This window comes from Lynx canadensis, chromosome D3 (genome assembly GCF_007474595.2).
Source record: "Lynx canadensis isolate LIC74 chromosome D3, mLynCan4.pri.v2, whole genome shotgun sequence".
Classification (NCBI taxonomy): Eukaryota; Metazoa; Chordata; class Mammalia; order Carnivora; family Felidae; genus Lynx; species Lynx canadensis.
In genome coordinates, this window is record NC_044314.2 from 63,106,964 (window position 1) to 63,124,613 (window position 17,650).

A 17,650-nucleotide genomic window follows, 5' to 3' on the forward strand; every position below is an offset into this window, starting at 1 on the left:
CAGTGCTCCCCTTGCTTGCTATTAAAATAGGTTTTACTGAGGGGCGCCTGGGTGGCGCAGTCGGTTAAGCGTCCGACTTCAGCCAGGTCACGATCTCGCGGTCTGTGAGTTCGAGCCCCGCGTCAGGCTCTGGGCTGATGGCTCAGAGCCTGGAGCCTGTTTCCGATTCTGTGTCTCCCTCTCTCTCTGCTCCTCCCCCATTCATGCTCTGTCTCTCTCTGTCCCAAAAATAAATAAACGTTGAAAAAAAAATTTTTTTTAAAATAGGTTTTACTGAGGCACAAGATAAATGAATACCAGAGAGGTTAAATATTTTGCCCAGAGCTTCACAACATCCAGTGATGAGTTGGAAATAAAATATCTGAGTCTCCTTTTGTTAAGCCTGAGCTCTCAAGTTCTTCTGGACTTGTGCTGCTTCTTCTCAGGGTCCCCACATCCTTGGAGGCTTGGGAAACTGCCACAGTTTTTTTTTTTTGTTTTTTGTTTTTTTTTTTTTTGCTGGGCAGGTCATGGAAAGAAAGCACCTGTATTACTTATTTTGTGGGTTAGAGACATGGGTGAGTAATGTACAGCAGGCTCCAGAGTGCCCCGGGACACAGTCATGTGTATTTCATAAGATCCTTACCAAGATAGCCCTTTCTGAGTTCAGTTTCTTGGGATCTACAGATAGACTGATTTCCCAAACTGTTATGGTGCACAAATGCACAAATGGGGAAAAAAAATTCAAGTATTGAATTCACTACTTGTATTGACTACTTTATGCTTTATATTGTACTTTTCCAGAGTGCAAATTCACCTGCACCAGCGGTAAATGCTTGTATCTTGGTTCACTGGTCTGTAATCAACAGAACGACTGTGGGGACAACAGTGATGAAGAAAATTGTCTCCTGGTGACCGAGCATCCACCTCCCGGCATCTTCAACTGTAAGTCCCTCCTACTTACTTTGGTATCATTAAATTGGATGTGTTTTTGAAATAATTAGGAGGTGAGGTCATAGGGAAATAGAAAGGATGTTGATTTTTGGTTAAGAAAAGAAATTTTATATTTTCACAAAGGGAGTGTTTTTTTCTTTCAGGATAGAAAGATGGTGTGTCTAAACTGGGAAATACATCCTACTTTCAGAAATGGCCAGTGGCATTGTGTTTTAGAATAGGCTTTGGCTACTTACCTTAGAAACACTAACAGGATTGTAAGAAATAATATATTGATTTAATATTCATGCCAGTTTTGTAAAAAGTTTTAGAGTAATTTAAAATAATAATTTGAAAATAATTTAAAATAAGCAAAGAAAGATGTGGAGAGTTCATAATTAACCATGTAATTAAAATAATAGAATAGAAAAATTTATATGGGATGTGAAAAAAAGTTCTGATCATGTATTTTTCTGCTTGGTACTAGATAGAAAACAAATTAAGTGAGGTGTTTACGTGTCTGCATCCCAAGGCTGAGGCTTTGACCATTTCTTATACTTGAAAAGGTGAAATCAGAGTTTGAAGTTCATTCATTTTTTGATCTCATGGTTTTTATGAAGAGGAAAGAGTAAGAAGGCAGCTTTGACACACTGCTGAACTTTTCTCTTAGGAAATTTGCCTTACCTTTTCCTGTGTTTTCTTGAGCTGAGTGAAGTGGGTTGATGATGAGCATGTCTTTGCAATAGCACATCCAAGGGGGATGTTTGCTCCTCTTCATGGGGTCCTACTGAGATCATTTTATGAAATTCAGCTTCTCTCCCCAGTTTTACTGACATTATCTTGAGAAGTTGTATTTGTTTTTATTTACAGATTTAAAATTTCTATTATGGCTATCATACTGCATAAATATTGATACTGTAATGTGAAATGGGAGGAGATTTTTTAAAAGAAATGGTTTTCTGTATTCCTGCTGTATTTTTTTTTTCCAACGTTTATTTATTTTTGGGACAGAGAGAGACAGAGCATGAACGGGCGAGGGGCAGAGAGAGAGGGAGACACAGAATCAGAAACAGGCTCCAGGCTCTGAGCCATCAGCCCAGAGCCCGACGCGGGGCTCGAACTCACGGACCGCGAGATCGTGACCTGGCTGAAGTCGGACGCTTAACCGACTGCGCCACCCAGGCGCCCCTCCTGCTGTATTTTTATATTGAAGGCAAGCTCAGAAAATGGCCATGCCTAGTGAGTTTTAAGGCCTATTCTTATTTATGCTTGCTAAATTCGGGAGTCTAGTAGTGTAATAATTCTCTTCATGTCAGTTTGCATTTTCTTATACTGAGTGTTCTTAGAGTCCTATCTCTATACTTTAAGAAGACAATTTAAGGTTAGGAGGAATGCTTTCCTGATATTTGGTCCTTGTGTCTCCTGTGGAGATTTTTTCAAAGCTTGTGCCACATCTTGGTTGGGGAGAGCAGAGTTCCTTTGACTTACCAGAAGCAATAATTGAGTAGCCCTTGTGGCCATAAGTACTGTAATTTTCATAATGCAGCTTGTTTGGACACAGGGAAGGGATCCCCACAGTGAACTGTCCTGCCTGCTCCGAGTTTGACTTTTGGGTTGGGATCCTGGCCATGGCACTCACCTAACAGTGGGGCAGCTCTTTGACTTTATCTGCACAGTGGGGCATGAGGATGGGTATTGTGAGGATTAAGCGGGATGGTCCACAGAAAGCACTTAGAATCTTGCTAGTCCTAAGCACTTGATGTAGGTCAACTAGACTCAAGCCAGGGGGTCTTAGAAGGAGAAGAACAATGTAAAGGCAATTTCTTATTTTGTTTTCTCTAGACTTGAGTAACAGCAAACATATTACATGATAGACTATGGAGAGAATATTACAACTGTGTGGTATTTTGACTGGTTTAGAGAGTTCTGTGTGAAAAGCAAGCCAACTGAAACTTTGTCCCTCTAAGCTTGGGCACTTCGCAGACTGTTTCTCTGTATCTTGAAGGTGCTTCTCCTTCTCTTCAGGATAATTCAGTTGCAGTCCTCTTATTGTATTGAACCCTCTTCCCTCCACTCCCCCCTTCTCCTCCCTTTCCCTTCCTTTCTTTTCCCTTCCCTTCTTCTTTTCCCTTCCCTTCCTCCCACCTCTCTCCCCTTCTTGTTAGCATTCTTTTCTGTTTTTTAAAATGTAATTTTCTTAAAGTTTATTATTTTTGAGAGAGAGAGGGTGAGAGCACAAGCAGGGGAGGGGCAGAGAGAGAAGGAGAGAGAGAATCCCAAGCAATCTCTGTGATGTCACAATGGAGCCCAAGGATGTGGGACTCTGCTCATAAACTGTGAGATCATCTCCTGAGCCAAAACCAAGTGTCAGATGCTTAATTGACTGACACCCAGGTACCCCTCTTTTCTGTTTTTGAAAGCCTATTTCCAGGTAACTTTTTCATTCATTCATTCATTCATTTTATTATTTATTTATTTATTTATTTATTTATTTATTTAGAGAAGGAGAGCATGAGCAGAGGAGGGGCAGAGAAGGAGGGAGAGAGAGAGAATCCCAAGCAGGCTCCATGCTGTTAGTGTGGAATCTGACATAGGGCTTGAACTCACAAACTCTGAGACCATGACCTGAGCCAAAATTAAGAGCAACCAACCAAGAGTAATCAACTTAATCAACTGAGCCATCCAGGCACTCTTTTCATTCATTTTTTAACAATGTGAATGCTTTAATTTTGCTTAAAGCAAGGTGAAGGAGTTACAGGTATAAATGTTTCAAAGTTGCCCAGGCAGCTGCAAAAGTTTGTCCTAATAAGAATCTTAAGATCCTTGGATCTTAAGCTGTTGGTCCTTGATGTTCAGATATAACTAACATTTGTTGTGTCCTTGTAGCTAAAATAGGGCATTAAGACAAAAACCAGGAGACATAAGGACATAGAGTGAGACCATGGCTGTGACTTGGGTTCAAGTTTCAGCTCAAGGAAGTGACTAAACCACTTTGACCCTTAGTTTCCTAAGGGTCTATGAAACGGGAATTAGTTCTCAGTCATATAAGGGTGCTATGAGAATTTAAGTGAAATAATACACACAAAAAGTATAGTCTACATAATTGCATCATTACTAGCATCATCCCCTCTCATGGTGTGGCCATTTCTTGGAGAGGTGGACCACCATGGCTTTGTATCCTTTGTCTCTAATGTCAGGTTCACTCTTCATATGTTACAAAATTTTTCACGTGTCCAAAGGTTAGTTCATCTTCACAAATTCTAGATGTTTCCTACCTGCTCTGTCCCCTCCTCAGCTGAGAGCAGCTTACGCTGATGTGGCCAGCAGCCCTTCTGCACTCTTTTGCCCCAGTTCTTCACAGCCACCAGAGGGAACTCAGCCCACTTGTCACATCAGGACACTTGCTCTGAGTTTGTTGTAGCTGGTGTGTTCTTTGTAGTCAGGAGTCTTTGGGAAAGGTTGTAGCTTCCCTGCTCTTTGTTGATGCTAGAAGAGGATCTAGTATTGAATCAATATATTTTCTTCCCCATACCCTATTGGGCAAGAATATAAACAAAGGATATGTTTCTTTCTGTTAATAGCTGTGTAACGAGGCTTAGAAGCTCTCCGTTTGAAAGTGGGTTTTAATAGATCTCCCAATACATTTCCTATAGCCGATGGACAGTATGCCTTTCACCGAGTACTAACTCTGATGTTGAGGCTCCCCTTCCTCTCTACCTTGAGAACTTGAAGTTTTACAGGAATTCCTGCATATAAAATATCACATTCCAGAAAAACACATAGTGCTTCCTCCTTGTTCCTGTTTAAGAACAAGATCCATTTACTTGATGTGCTTTGTTTCCACCTGTAGGAAACATTTGGTGTTCTGCTATTTGATTGTGCTTATGGTAAAGCAAATTGGAATCTTCTGGATTTCCAGATGAGCTAGAATCAGTTTTATGCCTATGTTATTGGCTGTGGGTGTGCACTATGGCTCAGATGTCTTGGTAATCTCTGTCTCTCACTTGATATTTGCTAAAATTTACCATGAATTAAGGGTAGTAAGAAAATGTTACTGTCATTTGTGAAGTTGGTAATACTGATAATCATGGAGGCCCTTATAAGAGCTGTAAGTAGTTTTTCCTGTCAAAAAATGTTGTTGGAACTTAAACTGAGTGGTTTCACCTGCTTGTCTACTTTGCTAACTATGGTTAGGCTCTCCATTGACTGAGGCTAGTTTATTTTCCTGTTAGCCTCAAAGGATTTTGCACAGATGTGGATGACTGGGCTGGTGTTGATGGCCTTGCGGAAAGAATTTTGTTGGATGCCTCTTCTATAAAAAGAGGAAAAATGCTATCAGCCTAAATTGTCAGTTTTTCTCATGTCTTTTCTCTTGGCTGTTACATCAATATATTGTACTCATGAGCACTAAAAATACAAATTATATAAATAAAATGATTTATTGTATAGAAAGAATTATTTTTGTACATATTATTATATTTACAAATAAAATTATTAAGTGCCTTGTTTGAGCATTGTACCAGGAATTGTGTGGGATGAAGGAAAACATAGATCCTGTTATCAAGGTGCTGATATTCAAGGAACTGAAAAATAAATAAATATTAACACAGGATAGTGAGAGCTAAGCAATTCTAGTATCTTGTGGTTCAATAGTTTAGAGACAATTATTTTTATTGGACTGGTAGTCATGGTGACTTTGTAGAGGAGACATGCTGGGTGGCATAGAGAGGACAGCGTGTCAGAGCCAAGAACAGCATGAACATGGGGAGAATCAGGGGTAGCGAGCGGGTAGCCTGAGACAGGGTTGGAAAGGTGAGTTGGGCCCATAGAGAAAAGCCAGTAAGTCATGCTATACTTTCTGCCCATCTCTAAAAGATGGACTGCCTATGTGTCTGCTGTGCATGTGCAGGGGGGAGCTGCACAGCTCACCTGTTGCCCTGAGTGATGTTGGCATTGCAACTCCCAGACATTCAGTGAACTCTTCTCTCCGTACCAGGCTGAGTGTTTCCTGTTACACTACATTTTCAAAGCCACTGTGCTACATCTTGGTTGGGGAGAGGCAGAGTTCCTTTGACTTCCAAGAAGCAATAATTGAGTAGCCTTGGAAAGAGCTGTGTGCTTTGGAAGTGTTGGCAAGAACAGACCTTCCTTAAGCAATCGCTGCTAAGGAATTCATGCCACTAGACCTTAAGAGTAAGCCCAAATTTGAAACGAAGCCAGCAGTTTAATCAGAACAACTTTCACTTTCAGCGTCAGTGGAATTTCCAATTAACTGAGGGGATCTGATTCAGGGAAAGTGGGGAGTGTAGGAGCTCCTATCCCTACTGGAGGGGGAAGTTGCTTCTTTCTCCATAGGTGGTCTCATAAAACTGAATCTCAAAATCAAATGAACTAAAGCTAATAAAGCATACCCAATTAAGCCAGGATTTTAACTACAGGTCTTTGTAAGGAGGAAAATTTTTTTTGGCTCAAGACCATTTAGGGTAATAACAAGCAAATAAGATAAAATTCAACATATTAAAATCTGAGCTGGGTATCTTTCTTCCCAACCCACTCTTCTCACAGTCCTCTCCCCTCCCCGCCTCCCACCCCCCACCCTGCCAAAGGGACTGGCACCTAGGCTCAAGTCATGTTTAGGCACTGAACTGTACTACCATGTACTTCACCTTTGACTGTTAACTTCCTACTTTCCAAGTATGCTTGCTTGTTTGTTTGTTTGTTCATTCATTCATTCATTCAGTTTTAAGACATAATTGACATACAGCACTGTGTAAGTTTAAGGTATATAGCATAAGACTTGACCTTAATGTATATTGTGAAATGATTACTGCAATAAGTTTAGTTAACACCAAGTATTTTATATTTGGGACCAGGCTTATAACCAGGTGGAGAACTTACCACGATCAGTCTTCACAAAGACCAGGCCTTTAATTTTTTCTGTAATTATTTCAGTAAATGTTAACCCTCACTACTGTCATCACATATCCTGTCAGAGTTCATATTTCTTCAATTGTCTTATAAATGTGTATGTTGTTTTGTTTTAAAGTCTGTTTTTAAAAAAATATTTATTTTAAGTTCTAAGGCCCAACAGGGGGCTTAAACTCATGATCCCACGATCAAGAATCTCATGGTCTACCAACTAAGCCAGCCAGGCACCCTTGTTTTGTTCTTTTACAGTTTGTTTGAACCAGGATTCAAAGAGGCTCCAAAAATTGCTCCAAGATGGATTGATACCACCCTGAAGAATTTTTTACTTTCTTACATCATGTAACTTTTTGGTAGAAGGGTCTGGATTGTTCGTTCTATAAGGTTTCCATACTCAGAATTTTGCTGACTGCTTTCCCATGAAGTCACTAAATGTGCTCCTCTGTGCCTTCTAATTCCTGTAATTTGATAGTTACATCTAGAGTTTGGGGAGATTTAGGTTTGAATGTTGTGTAGGTGAAGTGGCTTCATAGGTGCCATTGTCTTCCATTCTGAGGCCCACCCTGTCTTGTTGTCCCTCTGTTGTATGATTATTGTTAGTCATGAGGGGTTGCAAGATAGTCATAACCTAATACTACCCTTTTTTCTTCATTTATTAGTGGGGATACTTGTATAAAGAGAAACTTCTCATCAACTATGTGATTACCATGAAGTAGATATCATGTAGGATCAGTTTTATTAATAATGAGAAAGTTCCCTATCACCCTTCAGAGGTAACCAATGAGATTTTCTTTATGTGTCATTATGAACTGATATATTAAAACACATCTAATGTATATATGGCACCTTTTGGCAAACCCCCTCTGGTGTATTTGGGTGATCCACTTCCTAGGTCTTATCCAGAATTCTGGATCCCAGTGGCCTGTTTAAACAGGTGAAACTCCAGGAGTGGAGGGTCTGTCCAGTTCCCCAGTGCCCAGGAGCCTCATGAAGTCATTTCCTCATGCCTGTTCTTTCACCTCACCCAGTTGACCCTTCCTTTCCCTCCCTGAGCCCACCACTCTGTGTTGCATCTACTTTGTAGACCCTGGGATGTAATCTGCTCTCCAGCTCTTCCTTAGAAGGCTTCAGCTGCCAATAGGCACCACACCTTGACTGGACATGGCCTCCACTTGGATAGGCCCCTCAGCATCTGTGAGAATCCTTGCAGTTCCTTTGTTGGAGCCCTCTACTGCTTTTCTCCACACTTGTGCAGAACTTCTCTGCTTGCTTCTACCCTCCATCCATTCCCTGGCTCACCTTAAAGTGCATTTGGAAAACAGCTTGACAGCCCCTGACTGCTTCCTCTGTAACCCCTTTGTACTAACCACCACTCTCTCCTAGCTACTTTTGCTGGCTCACTTACTCATTGCCAAGTCCAGTGGACTTTTTTCCATTTCTGATTTTACTAGTCTTTTCTCTGCAGTTGACAAGGCTGATCATCTATCTCCTTTCTGAAATTCCGTTCCCTTGGGTCACAGGATCTGCAGCTGACTGGTCTCTGGACACCTCCAGCTGTTCCTTCTCTTTGGCAGCAACTCTGTCCCCCAGGTGCTAACCTTGGCTTATAGTTCTCATTCCTAGCCCTTGTCTGGGTAATACCAGACAGCACATGGGCATCAAAACTGTGCCCATATTCTTATCTCCAGCCCAGACCAATGTATCCAACTGCTTATTGGGCCTCTTCCAAGCCTCTTAAGCCCTGAGCATCCAAAGCTGAAGCAATGATTTTTCCCTCCACCCTAGACCAGTTTCTCATTTGGTGGTTTTTTTTAGTGTTTTGACCACCTGCCAGTTATATCCAGGTGGTGGTTACCCCTTCTAATCCCCTCCCCAAAGCCAGAGACAATTTCTCCTACTTGGAACTCTACAGCACATTGTGCCCTTCGTAAGGTGCTGTCTGTTCTGCTTGATCATTATATGTGTACAAATATAGTCCCCACTAGATGTTGAGCTCTTTGAAGGCAGGGGCTATGCTTACATCTTTGGGACCACTGATGCTCCTAACATAGCATAGACTGTACATATATGGACACTTGAAAAGTATTTATTGAATTAAACTGAAAACCATTTATTCTTCCTCTGCTACTTTTCAGCATGCTATAAGCATGACCTTCAGTGAACAGGGCCTATACGGGCTTCTGCTATAGCCCCTATGCCCACCAGAGTCCATGGCATATATAGCATATGGGGCATGGCATATATTTAGCATATGGTGAGTGGTATATATAGCGTATGGTGCATGGCATATATAGCATACGGTATGTGACATATATAACATATGGTAATATGGCATATATAGCATATAATACGTGGAATATATAGCATGTGGTTCACGGCCCTGTATGTGTTTGCTGAATGAATGGATGAACGTGATTATTTTTGAAAACTCAAGTCTGACCAGAGGGTGCAAAAAAATTTCTGTTGGCATGGCCTAGTGCCCTGCTAGTGGAACTGAAGAGTTAAAAATATCTATACAATCCTGGCAGCCCACATGACAATACACAGAAAGAGATGAAGATAAGGTCTGCCCTCCCAAATTGTCTGTCATTACAGTATATATTGGGTTACCATAAACACCCAAACTAACCAGAGTATAAGCCTGCTCTAGTGTAGTGTTTATTCTGTGATCAACAGTATGATAGACTTTTACTATGATGTATATGAAAGTATATAAAAGTAATAGACTTTTAGTGTGATGTGCTTTACTGAGGTCAGGGTTTCCCAATACAGCAACACTTGGGAGATAAATCTTTGGCTTCTGGATACCCACATGCTTTATATGAAGGGCTGGTTCATGCCGAGCTCCGAAGAAATGTAAAACGCTTCCTTCCAGGCCCTAAAGAAGTGTGAGTGTGTGTTCCAGAGTGTGTGCTGTGTGTGTGCGTGTGTGTGTGTGTGTAAGTATGGGAGTGCATCTCAGTGTGGACATGTTGTGTAGCTTTAGTTACCTGATTAGTCCTACCAGGTCAGGTCCCCGTTTTATGCCAGTGTATCTTTAGCATCCCAGGTTTCTTATTGCTCCTGGAGAACATATTCTCCTATAGTCCCATAAACTGTGATTGGGCTCCCAGACTAGCCCTACAATTTGCTTAAAATACAAAGTATAGGAGTGCCTGGGTGGCTGAGTCCAACAGCTCAGAGCCTAGAGTGTGCTTCACATTCTGTGTCTCCCTCTCTCTCTGCTCCTCCCCTGTTCCCACTCTCTCTCTCTCTTTCTCTCTCACAGAAATAAATAAACATTAAAAAAATTAAAATACAAAGTATAGTATTAGGTCCTGAGTTCCAATCCTGTAGTCACCACTCACTCACTGTAGCTTTAGGCAAGTTGCTTAACCTCTTCCTATCTTGATTTTCTCATTTATAGATGAAGATGATAATATTGGTATTTCCTTCAAAGGGTTCTTCTGAAGATTTAATAAGATAGTTTAGGTAAAGCAATTACAATAATGCTTTATAAATGCTCAGTAAATATTATTACATTTATACCCTGTTTATCTATTTGCTGTCTTTTAAAATTCACTTTGGGGCGCCTGGGTGGCGCAGTCGGTTAAGCGTCCGACTTCAGCCAGGTCGCGATCTCGCGGTCCGTGAGTTCGAGCCCCGCGTCGGGCTCTGGGCTGATGGCTCGGAGCCTGGACCCTGCTTCAGATTCTGTGTCTCCCTCTCTCTCTGCCCCTCCCCCGTTCATGCTCTGTCTCTCTCTGTCCCAAAAATAAATAAACGTTGAAAAAAAAATTTTTTTAAATAAATAAATAAATAAAATTCACTTTGAAATAATCATCAAACTTAGAATAAAGTTACAAAACTAATTCTTTTTATCATTCTGTCTCTCTATATTAACATCTTAATTTTTCTGACCCAGTTTAGAGTAAGTTGCAGACATCATGTCTCTTTACCTCAAAATATTTCAATGTGTATTTCCTAAGAAAAAGAGACGCTTTCATAACCATAACATAGTTACCCAAACCCTGAAAATGTAATGTTGGCACAGTTCTGTTTCCAATATACAGTTCACATTAAACTCGTGCCAGTTGCCTCATTTGGGTCCTTCATAGAATATTGTTTGTGTTTCTCAGCAAAGGCTCAGCAGGAGAACTGCTTGTGAGGAGGCTGCGCTAGGACACCTGTCAGATCCTTCCCACTCTTAATCTGTTGATCATCTTGAATGTTGAAAAACAGGAGTGCACACCGGGTGCTCACTGACCCTGGTTTTTTACCCATTTCTGGTTCCCGTGTGTTCTGTCACTCTTTATTCAAAGAGGATGTATGGAAACACTGTTCCCTTTCTCTGATGACCTGTGGGTACAAAGAGTTTATCTGAAGGCCTGCAGTTTCAGGGGTAGAGATGAGGTAGGCACAGAGCTGCCATTACTGAGTGTCAGCTGTTTACATGCATCATCTCATTCACCTCAAAACCATCCTAGAAAGTTTTCATACGAGACAGTACTCAGAGAGTTTGGGTAATTTATTCAGGCTCACAGAGCTAGAACATGCTGCAGTTAGGTATTGAACTTAGGCTGTGGTTTTGTTTTTGCTTCTAGGTGTTTGGGGTTTTTATCATGATTTTTTTTTTGAGCAAGGTTAAGGATCTACTCAGCAGTTTTTAGAGGTTTGTAGGGTTTGGGGCTAGAGATCAGACAGACTGTTATTATGAGCACCCATAGAAGTGCGTGCTCCAAGAGAAGTTGTTTATATGATGATTTTTAATCAATACATAGATGCTGATAATCTTGGTTTCACCCTGGATTTTAAAATAGATTACAAAAAATTAACCCTGTAGTCCTAGTGTGTCAAGGATTATTGGGTTTCCTCTACTAATTAATTAATTAATTAATTAATCCCTTCTTCAGTTCTGCCCAGGTTGTGTACTATTTAGTGACCCGGGGGAAGTCAGTTCCCCTCTCTGTCTGACTTTCCCCATCAGGAGGGTGAGTGTGATGACAGCTGCCCTGTACACATGAGAGATTGTGTGGCTCACGCTTGGTGGGATCCAGTGAGCAAAGTGAATTTCTGCCATTACCCTCCCCCTTTTACCTGCTGTGAGCACCAAGAGCCCTCCTTGGCCAGATGTGGGCTTGTGGCCCTAGACCCCTAATTTCCCTTCAGATCTTGTGTGTGCACTGTGGTACCTTCAGACCCCTTTCAGCTGTCCCAGTGGAGGGAGGGCACTGCCTATTTCCTGGGTCCTTAAGCAACCCAGTGGATTAGACCTTTGATATTGCTGACTGCAGGGAGGGTGGAACAAGGGTCTTCCAGTGTGTTGTGTTGTCCTAGAGCATGGGGGGTGGGGATGGCTTGTGCTTTGAAGGCTCCAGTTGCTGAATTCTGGCTTACCTTGGTCAGGGCCAGCAATAGAGGCTGCTTATAGTAAATCAAGCTGTTCTACAGAGCAGTGTGTATGTATTCTTTGACAGGGCTCCCCACCCCTGTTTCAACGTTAAAAAAAAGAAAAAAAAAGAATCCATGACAAAAACCATTATTGACTTGTATGAAAATGATCCAAGATGGTATTTAAAACAAGGTGAGGAGAAGGATGTGCATCTGTTTGGCTGAGCTGGATCAGATTGCGGGTTATCACTGGCAGCATTCCACCTGGATGTGTTTTGTGGGGTGAGCCACAGAGGAGGCACTAGCAGCGTGCTCACCCTCCTTCTTCACTGCCAAAGAGGGGCCTCCTTCCCCTGCTCCCCCTTTGGTTTTCTGCCTTTGTTTCTCCAAGACAGTTTTCCGATCAATTAAAATCTTGTAGGGTCTAGAAAGGCAATTCTGCCTTTTCAGATAAACAAAGGCAGAGAACGAATGGGAGGGAAAGTTTCAATAAACCTGAGGCATCATTTCCTCCTGCTGTGACACTAAATTTACGTGGATAAAAACAACCTCTTAGATTTACATTTTGATTCTGTTCCTGCTTTCATGTGTGCAGGGCTGTCCCACTTCAGATGAAATTTATCCACTTCTTTAAATATTTAGTAGTCTAGCGTGGATGTTAATGAAAGTCTGGCGGTGCTATTTTGAGAATTGCAACAATGATAGTAATTTTCAGTGTCAGATTCCTGCTTTGCAAAGGGAGAGAGGGATGGGAGGAGGAGGAGGGAAAAATGGTTTCAGTTCTAATAGAGTTTGCCATCCGCTGGGCCGTGCCAGACAGATGGGTCATGAATACTGTCTAGACGCTCTCTGCCTGAGCGAAGCCCTGGTCTCTAAGGACACGCAATGAGACGCCGGCTTAAGTAACCGGGGAAAGTCAGGGCAAGCTCTCCTGTAATCAGATAGAAATCAATGTGGATCCTGCTTCCTGGGGGAGGCCAATGGGTGGGAGGGGAGGTTAGATGTGGCAGGGGTGTTAAGAGAAACCGCCCTCTGTTACTGATCAATTTTAGTGCAAACTTGACTAATACTAGGCATTAGGGAGAACGTGAAAGGAGAGTTGTAGTATGATAACACTATTGATTTCAACTGTACTCTGCCACAGAATGCAGAATGATTTAATTCAGACATGGTGTTTGGAAGGCCAGAGAGCAGAAAAGGAGGATGTCTTCTTGTGTCATTAAAATAAGAACACAGACCGTTGGGTGGTGACCTGCATTAATTGTGTATATTGATGAGCCAGGTACCCCACCAGTCAAGGCTGTCCATTCTGACTGTTCATTTTCTAGGGTTTAGCCTCTTAATTAAGAAGGGTTTTAGAAACTCACCTGGCTTGATTTCTTTTCTGATGAATCTCTTGAGAACTTTCCAAAGCTGGATCTCATCACAAGCAGCTCTGCTAATGGGGCTATGGGAAATGAGATAAAAATCTTACAAGTACCCTGCCAGGCTGTGCTCTAGTACATGGCTACTTTTTGATGGTTATTTTACTCTATGTTTCCTCAGTGCCAAGAATGGTGTTTACATGATATAAGTAGTGAGTTTCTGTTTATGAAAACTCACAATCTAAATGTGGCGGTGGTGGGGAAGGTGCTGTTTGCTATCAGGATGAAATTATGGGGGAAGGCAAGGGACCACCAACGAGGAGCATGACTCAACTCAACTGGAAAGGGCTTCATTTTTGGGCTTGATGTGAGTAGTCATATATTTGCCTTAGAAAACTTACTCAAGGGGAGCCTGGGTGGCTCAGTCAGTTAAGCGTCCAACTTCGGCTCAGGTCGTGATCTCACAGTTTGTGGGTCCAAGCCCCGCGCTGGGCTCTGTGCTGACAGTTCGGAGACTGGAGTTTGCTTTGGATTCTGTGTCATCCTTTCTCTCTGCACCTTCTCTGCTTGTGCTCTGTCTCTTTCTCTTTCAAAAATAAATAAATAGAAAAAAATTTTTTTAATTTAAATTAAAAAAAAAGAAAACATTCAAAAGCATCTGTGGTAAAGCTTGAAAGGAACCATCTTTGAGTAATTGTAAAAATACAGCTAAAATACAACTACGATGTGACATGTCCTCTACTGCAGAGCTGGAGTTGACCCCCCTATTCCCCTCCACCCCAAGTGTAAGGCCCCTGAATTCACTATCTGGGCTCATAGGTTTTTTGATCATGTCTCAACAGAGAGGTGGGCATAAACTTTTAATTTGGAAAAAAAACTCCAACAACATAAATTTAGCAATAATAATTTTTTTACTCCTTCATCCATTCTTGTTATGCTCTGAGAGCAGAGGGAAAAGTAGACAGTTTTTGCTTCTTCCTTCCCAGAAAGAAAAGGAAAAACAAAGATGAAAAGTATTCTTAAAGTATATAATTCCTGGAGAGGAAAGAAAGAAATCCTGTGTTCAAGAGCTGCAGCCATAAGCAAGGAACAAGTCAGTCCTTGTTCCAAAATGTCTCTTCCCAGAAATACTGCCGAGGTAGCCTGGAAGGTGTGTTGGTATTTCAGAAAGGCATCTTTCTTCCCCCAAATTTTTGCCTGTTGTCCCCATCAGACTCTTACACTTACGGCATAAACTTGCCCGCCCTTTAGATAACCTATAGAGAGTGTCCATTTGTGGCAACAAGGCATGATGTTGCGGGAGTGATGTCAGCTCATACCGGCGGCCTTGGGTGTCTGGAGGGTGAACCACAACACTTGGCAGAACCCCAACACTTTTTGGTTCTGTTCACTTACAGTCAGAGAAACAAAGCATGCATCTGCCTGTTTTAGAGACTCCAGAGATTTTGTGGGGTGACTTGTGGGCTCATGAATGTGCCTTGGCTAGGAGAATATAGTATTGTTCCCCTTCTTTGAGAAAAGGTACCTGCCCTCACGTTGGCACACACCTGTAATGGAAAGGGTGCCTAGGTGTGTTGCCTCCTTATCTTTTCTCTTTATTGGGGGTTTGGGGCTTCTGTTACTTCATTTGATTCTAAAAAAGGGAAGAACAAGGAACATGAGCTAAATTTCTGATCCCTTTCTCCTTAGATCTTGGGGGGGAAGGCCTGGCTGTTGTTCCTGTAAGGTACACCAGTGGGGTTTGCTCATACTCACAGCCTCTCCCAACCAGTCTGGGTTTGAAGCAGGCAGCTGGTTGAAGTTTGACGGCAACTCTCTCTGTCATGGAGGGAGTGGCTGGGCCAGGCAAGGACAATTATTTACCTTCTGTGACTTGATTTAAATCTGTGTCTATTATTTGATGTAGTTTTCCACAGAAGGGTGACCAAGGAAAATGCACTCCTCAGAGACACCCTCCTCTTTCTGTTAGGTATACTTAGAAGATAGAAATGTCAAGTGTCGTCTGTTCCATGGGGAGAGAGCTTGGCATGACACCAAATTTTTAAATGCTAATCTGATCTTAGGAGATGGAAAGGGTCTTCACTTTCTCAGACCTATCAGTGCATCCTGTTAACCCCCACAAGGCTGTCAGGGGCCAGTAACCACTGCCTCCTCACGCTCTTGTAGTTCCATGTTTGTTCTCATGTTGAGACATTTAATCTGGAAATGATAAGAACTGATGGCCAGGGTAGTTAGCTTCTCCCAAAAAAAAAACCCAGCATACCAGGACTGATTAATTTTTAAAAGTTGAAAGAGAATTAGTTGCTGAAAGATAATATCTGAACAGGAGGTTGGAGAGTGCTCTAGATATATTTAGGGTACTTACTTGCAGAAAATGATATACTAAATAGAAGCAATATACCCTTTTTTTGGAGGCATGTTTCATGGAGAATATTTTTGGGGTTGAGTATGTAAGAGGCACAGGGCTGAGTAATAGGGTGGGTGCAGGATATATGGAGGATGGGATGGGTGCAGGGTATGCAGAATATGATCTCTGTTTTCCAGATGTTTCCATCCAGTGCTAAAAATGATGCACTTGTCGGGGCACCTGGGTGGCTCAGTCGGTTAAGCGTTGACTTTGGCTCAGGTCATGGTCTCATGGTTCGTGAGTTTGAACCCTGCGTTGGGCTCTGTGCTGTCAGCTCAGAGCCTGGAACCTGCTTCAGATTCTGTGTCTCCCTCTGTCTCTGCCCTTCCCCCACTTGCACTCTGTCTCTCTCTCTCAAAAATAAATAAAACATTAAAAATTTTTAAAAAAATAATGCACTTGAGAAGATCCATAAAACTTGGGGCAGTTTCTCTAGTGCTAGTGTGTGGGACAGCAGGGAAAATCTCTTTGAACTTGGGTGCTCAGGGCAGACCTCATCATGGGGCTGGAGAACTCTCATTTTCTTGAGCAGCAGGAGGGGCTGGAAGCACGGGGGTGGGGGGGGCGGGGAATGGGTTCCCAGAGATGTCATGTAGGAATTGTCATGATAAACCAGCTTGCTTGGAGGTAAGGGCTGATTTTGAGAAACAATACTACAAAAGGCAGGTTGAGGCCAGATTCTGAAAAGCCAGGGATATCAGTCCAAACAGTTTTTATTCTCTATCTTGAAGGAAGTCATTGAAGGTTTTTGAGTAAGCGAGTGAAGCTACGCTATAAAGCAATTATGTACAGGAAGGTCCCGAGAGATCACCTAGTTTAGTGATCCTCTTTATAGACCTGGGAACTTTAAACCCAGGGAGTGTAAATAACTCTCTCAAGGTCACAAAAATAGTCAGTGGCAGATACCCTGATATGAATGCTTTCTATCTCTTAGGCCAGTTCTCTTTCCACTGTATAATGTCAACATACTAACTTGTCCAGTTAGACAGTGACAGGGAAAGACAAAGAATAAAGAGGAAGTTGCCTGGGAGAACCCTTCTCCACAGAATAGGTGGACTTCAGGTGATCTTGGTATGCACCCCATAAGGGCAGAGGCACAGAGACATAACTCAGAAGGTTATTAGAGGCGGTAGGCACCCCCCCGCCCACCCGCACATTGGCCACAAGTGGCACCTTTTCAACAGTTTTTGAGGATAGTCCTATTGCTATGATAGTTGTTAAGATCATGTAGAAAAAAGCATTTGGAGGAATCAGTGTGCAAGCCACATCAGGAACTAGATAGATAGGTAGAGTGTGCTCCAGCTTGCAGGTGTCTTAGTTTGGGTGGCCCTAGTGTGGGTCCTGCCTGTGCCTCTGCAGCCTCCCTCATGCTGTAATGTCCACTGTAATGTCTGTCCAGTACCCTCCTAGAGGCTCTGGGAAGGAAGGGGAAGGAGATGGAGGAAGGAAAAAGTCTTTGAGGGAGACAGGATCCAACCTAGTGAAGGGGAGAAGCCACGAGGTGCTGAGGTGGAGCAGCACACTGAGATGCAAAGGAGGAAGAAAGACGACCTCATAGGGCAGATCTTCACAGTAATGGGGCCAGGCAGCTGGGGCTCCAGAGTCATAACTGTCAACATCTTGGTTGTGCTTAGCAACTTTCTTTAATTTTTTTTTAATTTCAGCTTTATTG

At 42.3% G+C, this 17,650-nt stretch overlaps 1 protein-coding gene across 5 annotated transcripts in view; it reads left to right on the forward strand.

Annotated features, from left to right (window-relative positions):
• The window catches only part of LDLRAD4 (low density lipoprotein receptor class A domain containing 4), a 440,723-nt gene that overhangs the window by 239,362 nt on the left and 183,711 nt on the right, over nucleotides 1-17,650 (forward strand). For all 5 annotated transcript variants that reach the window (XM_030336721.1, XM_030336726.1, XM_030336719.1 and 2 more), the window contains one exon: nucleotides 784-924. In XM_030336721.1, the coding sequence (XP_030192581.1) occupies nucleotides 784-924 (141 nt within the window). The remainder of the gene's footprint in view (nucleotides 1-783; nucleotides 925-17,650) is intronic.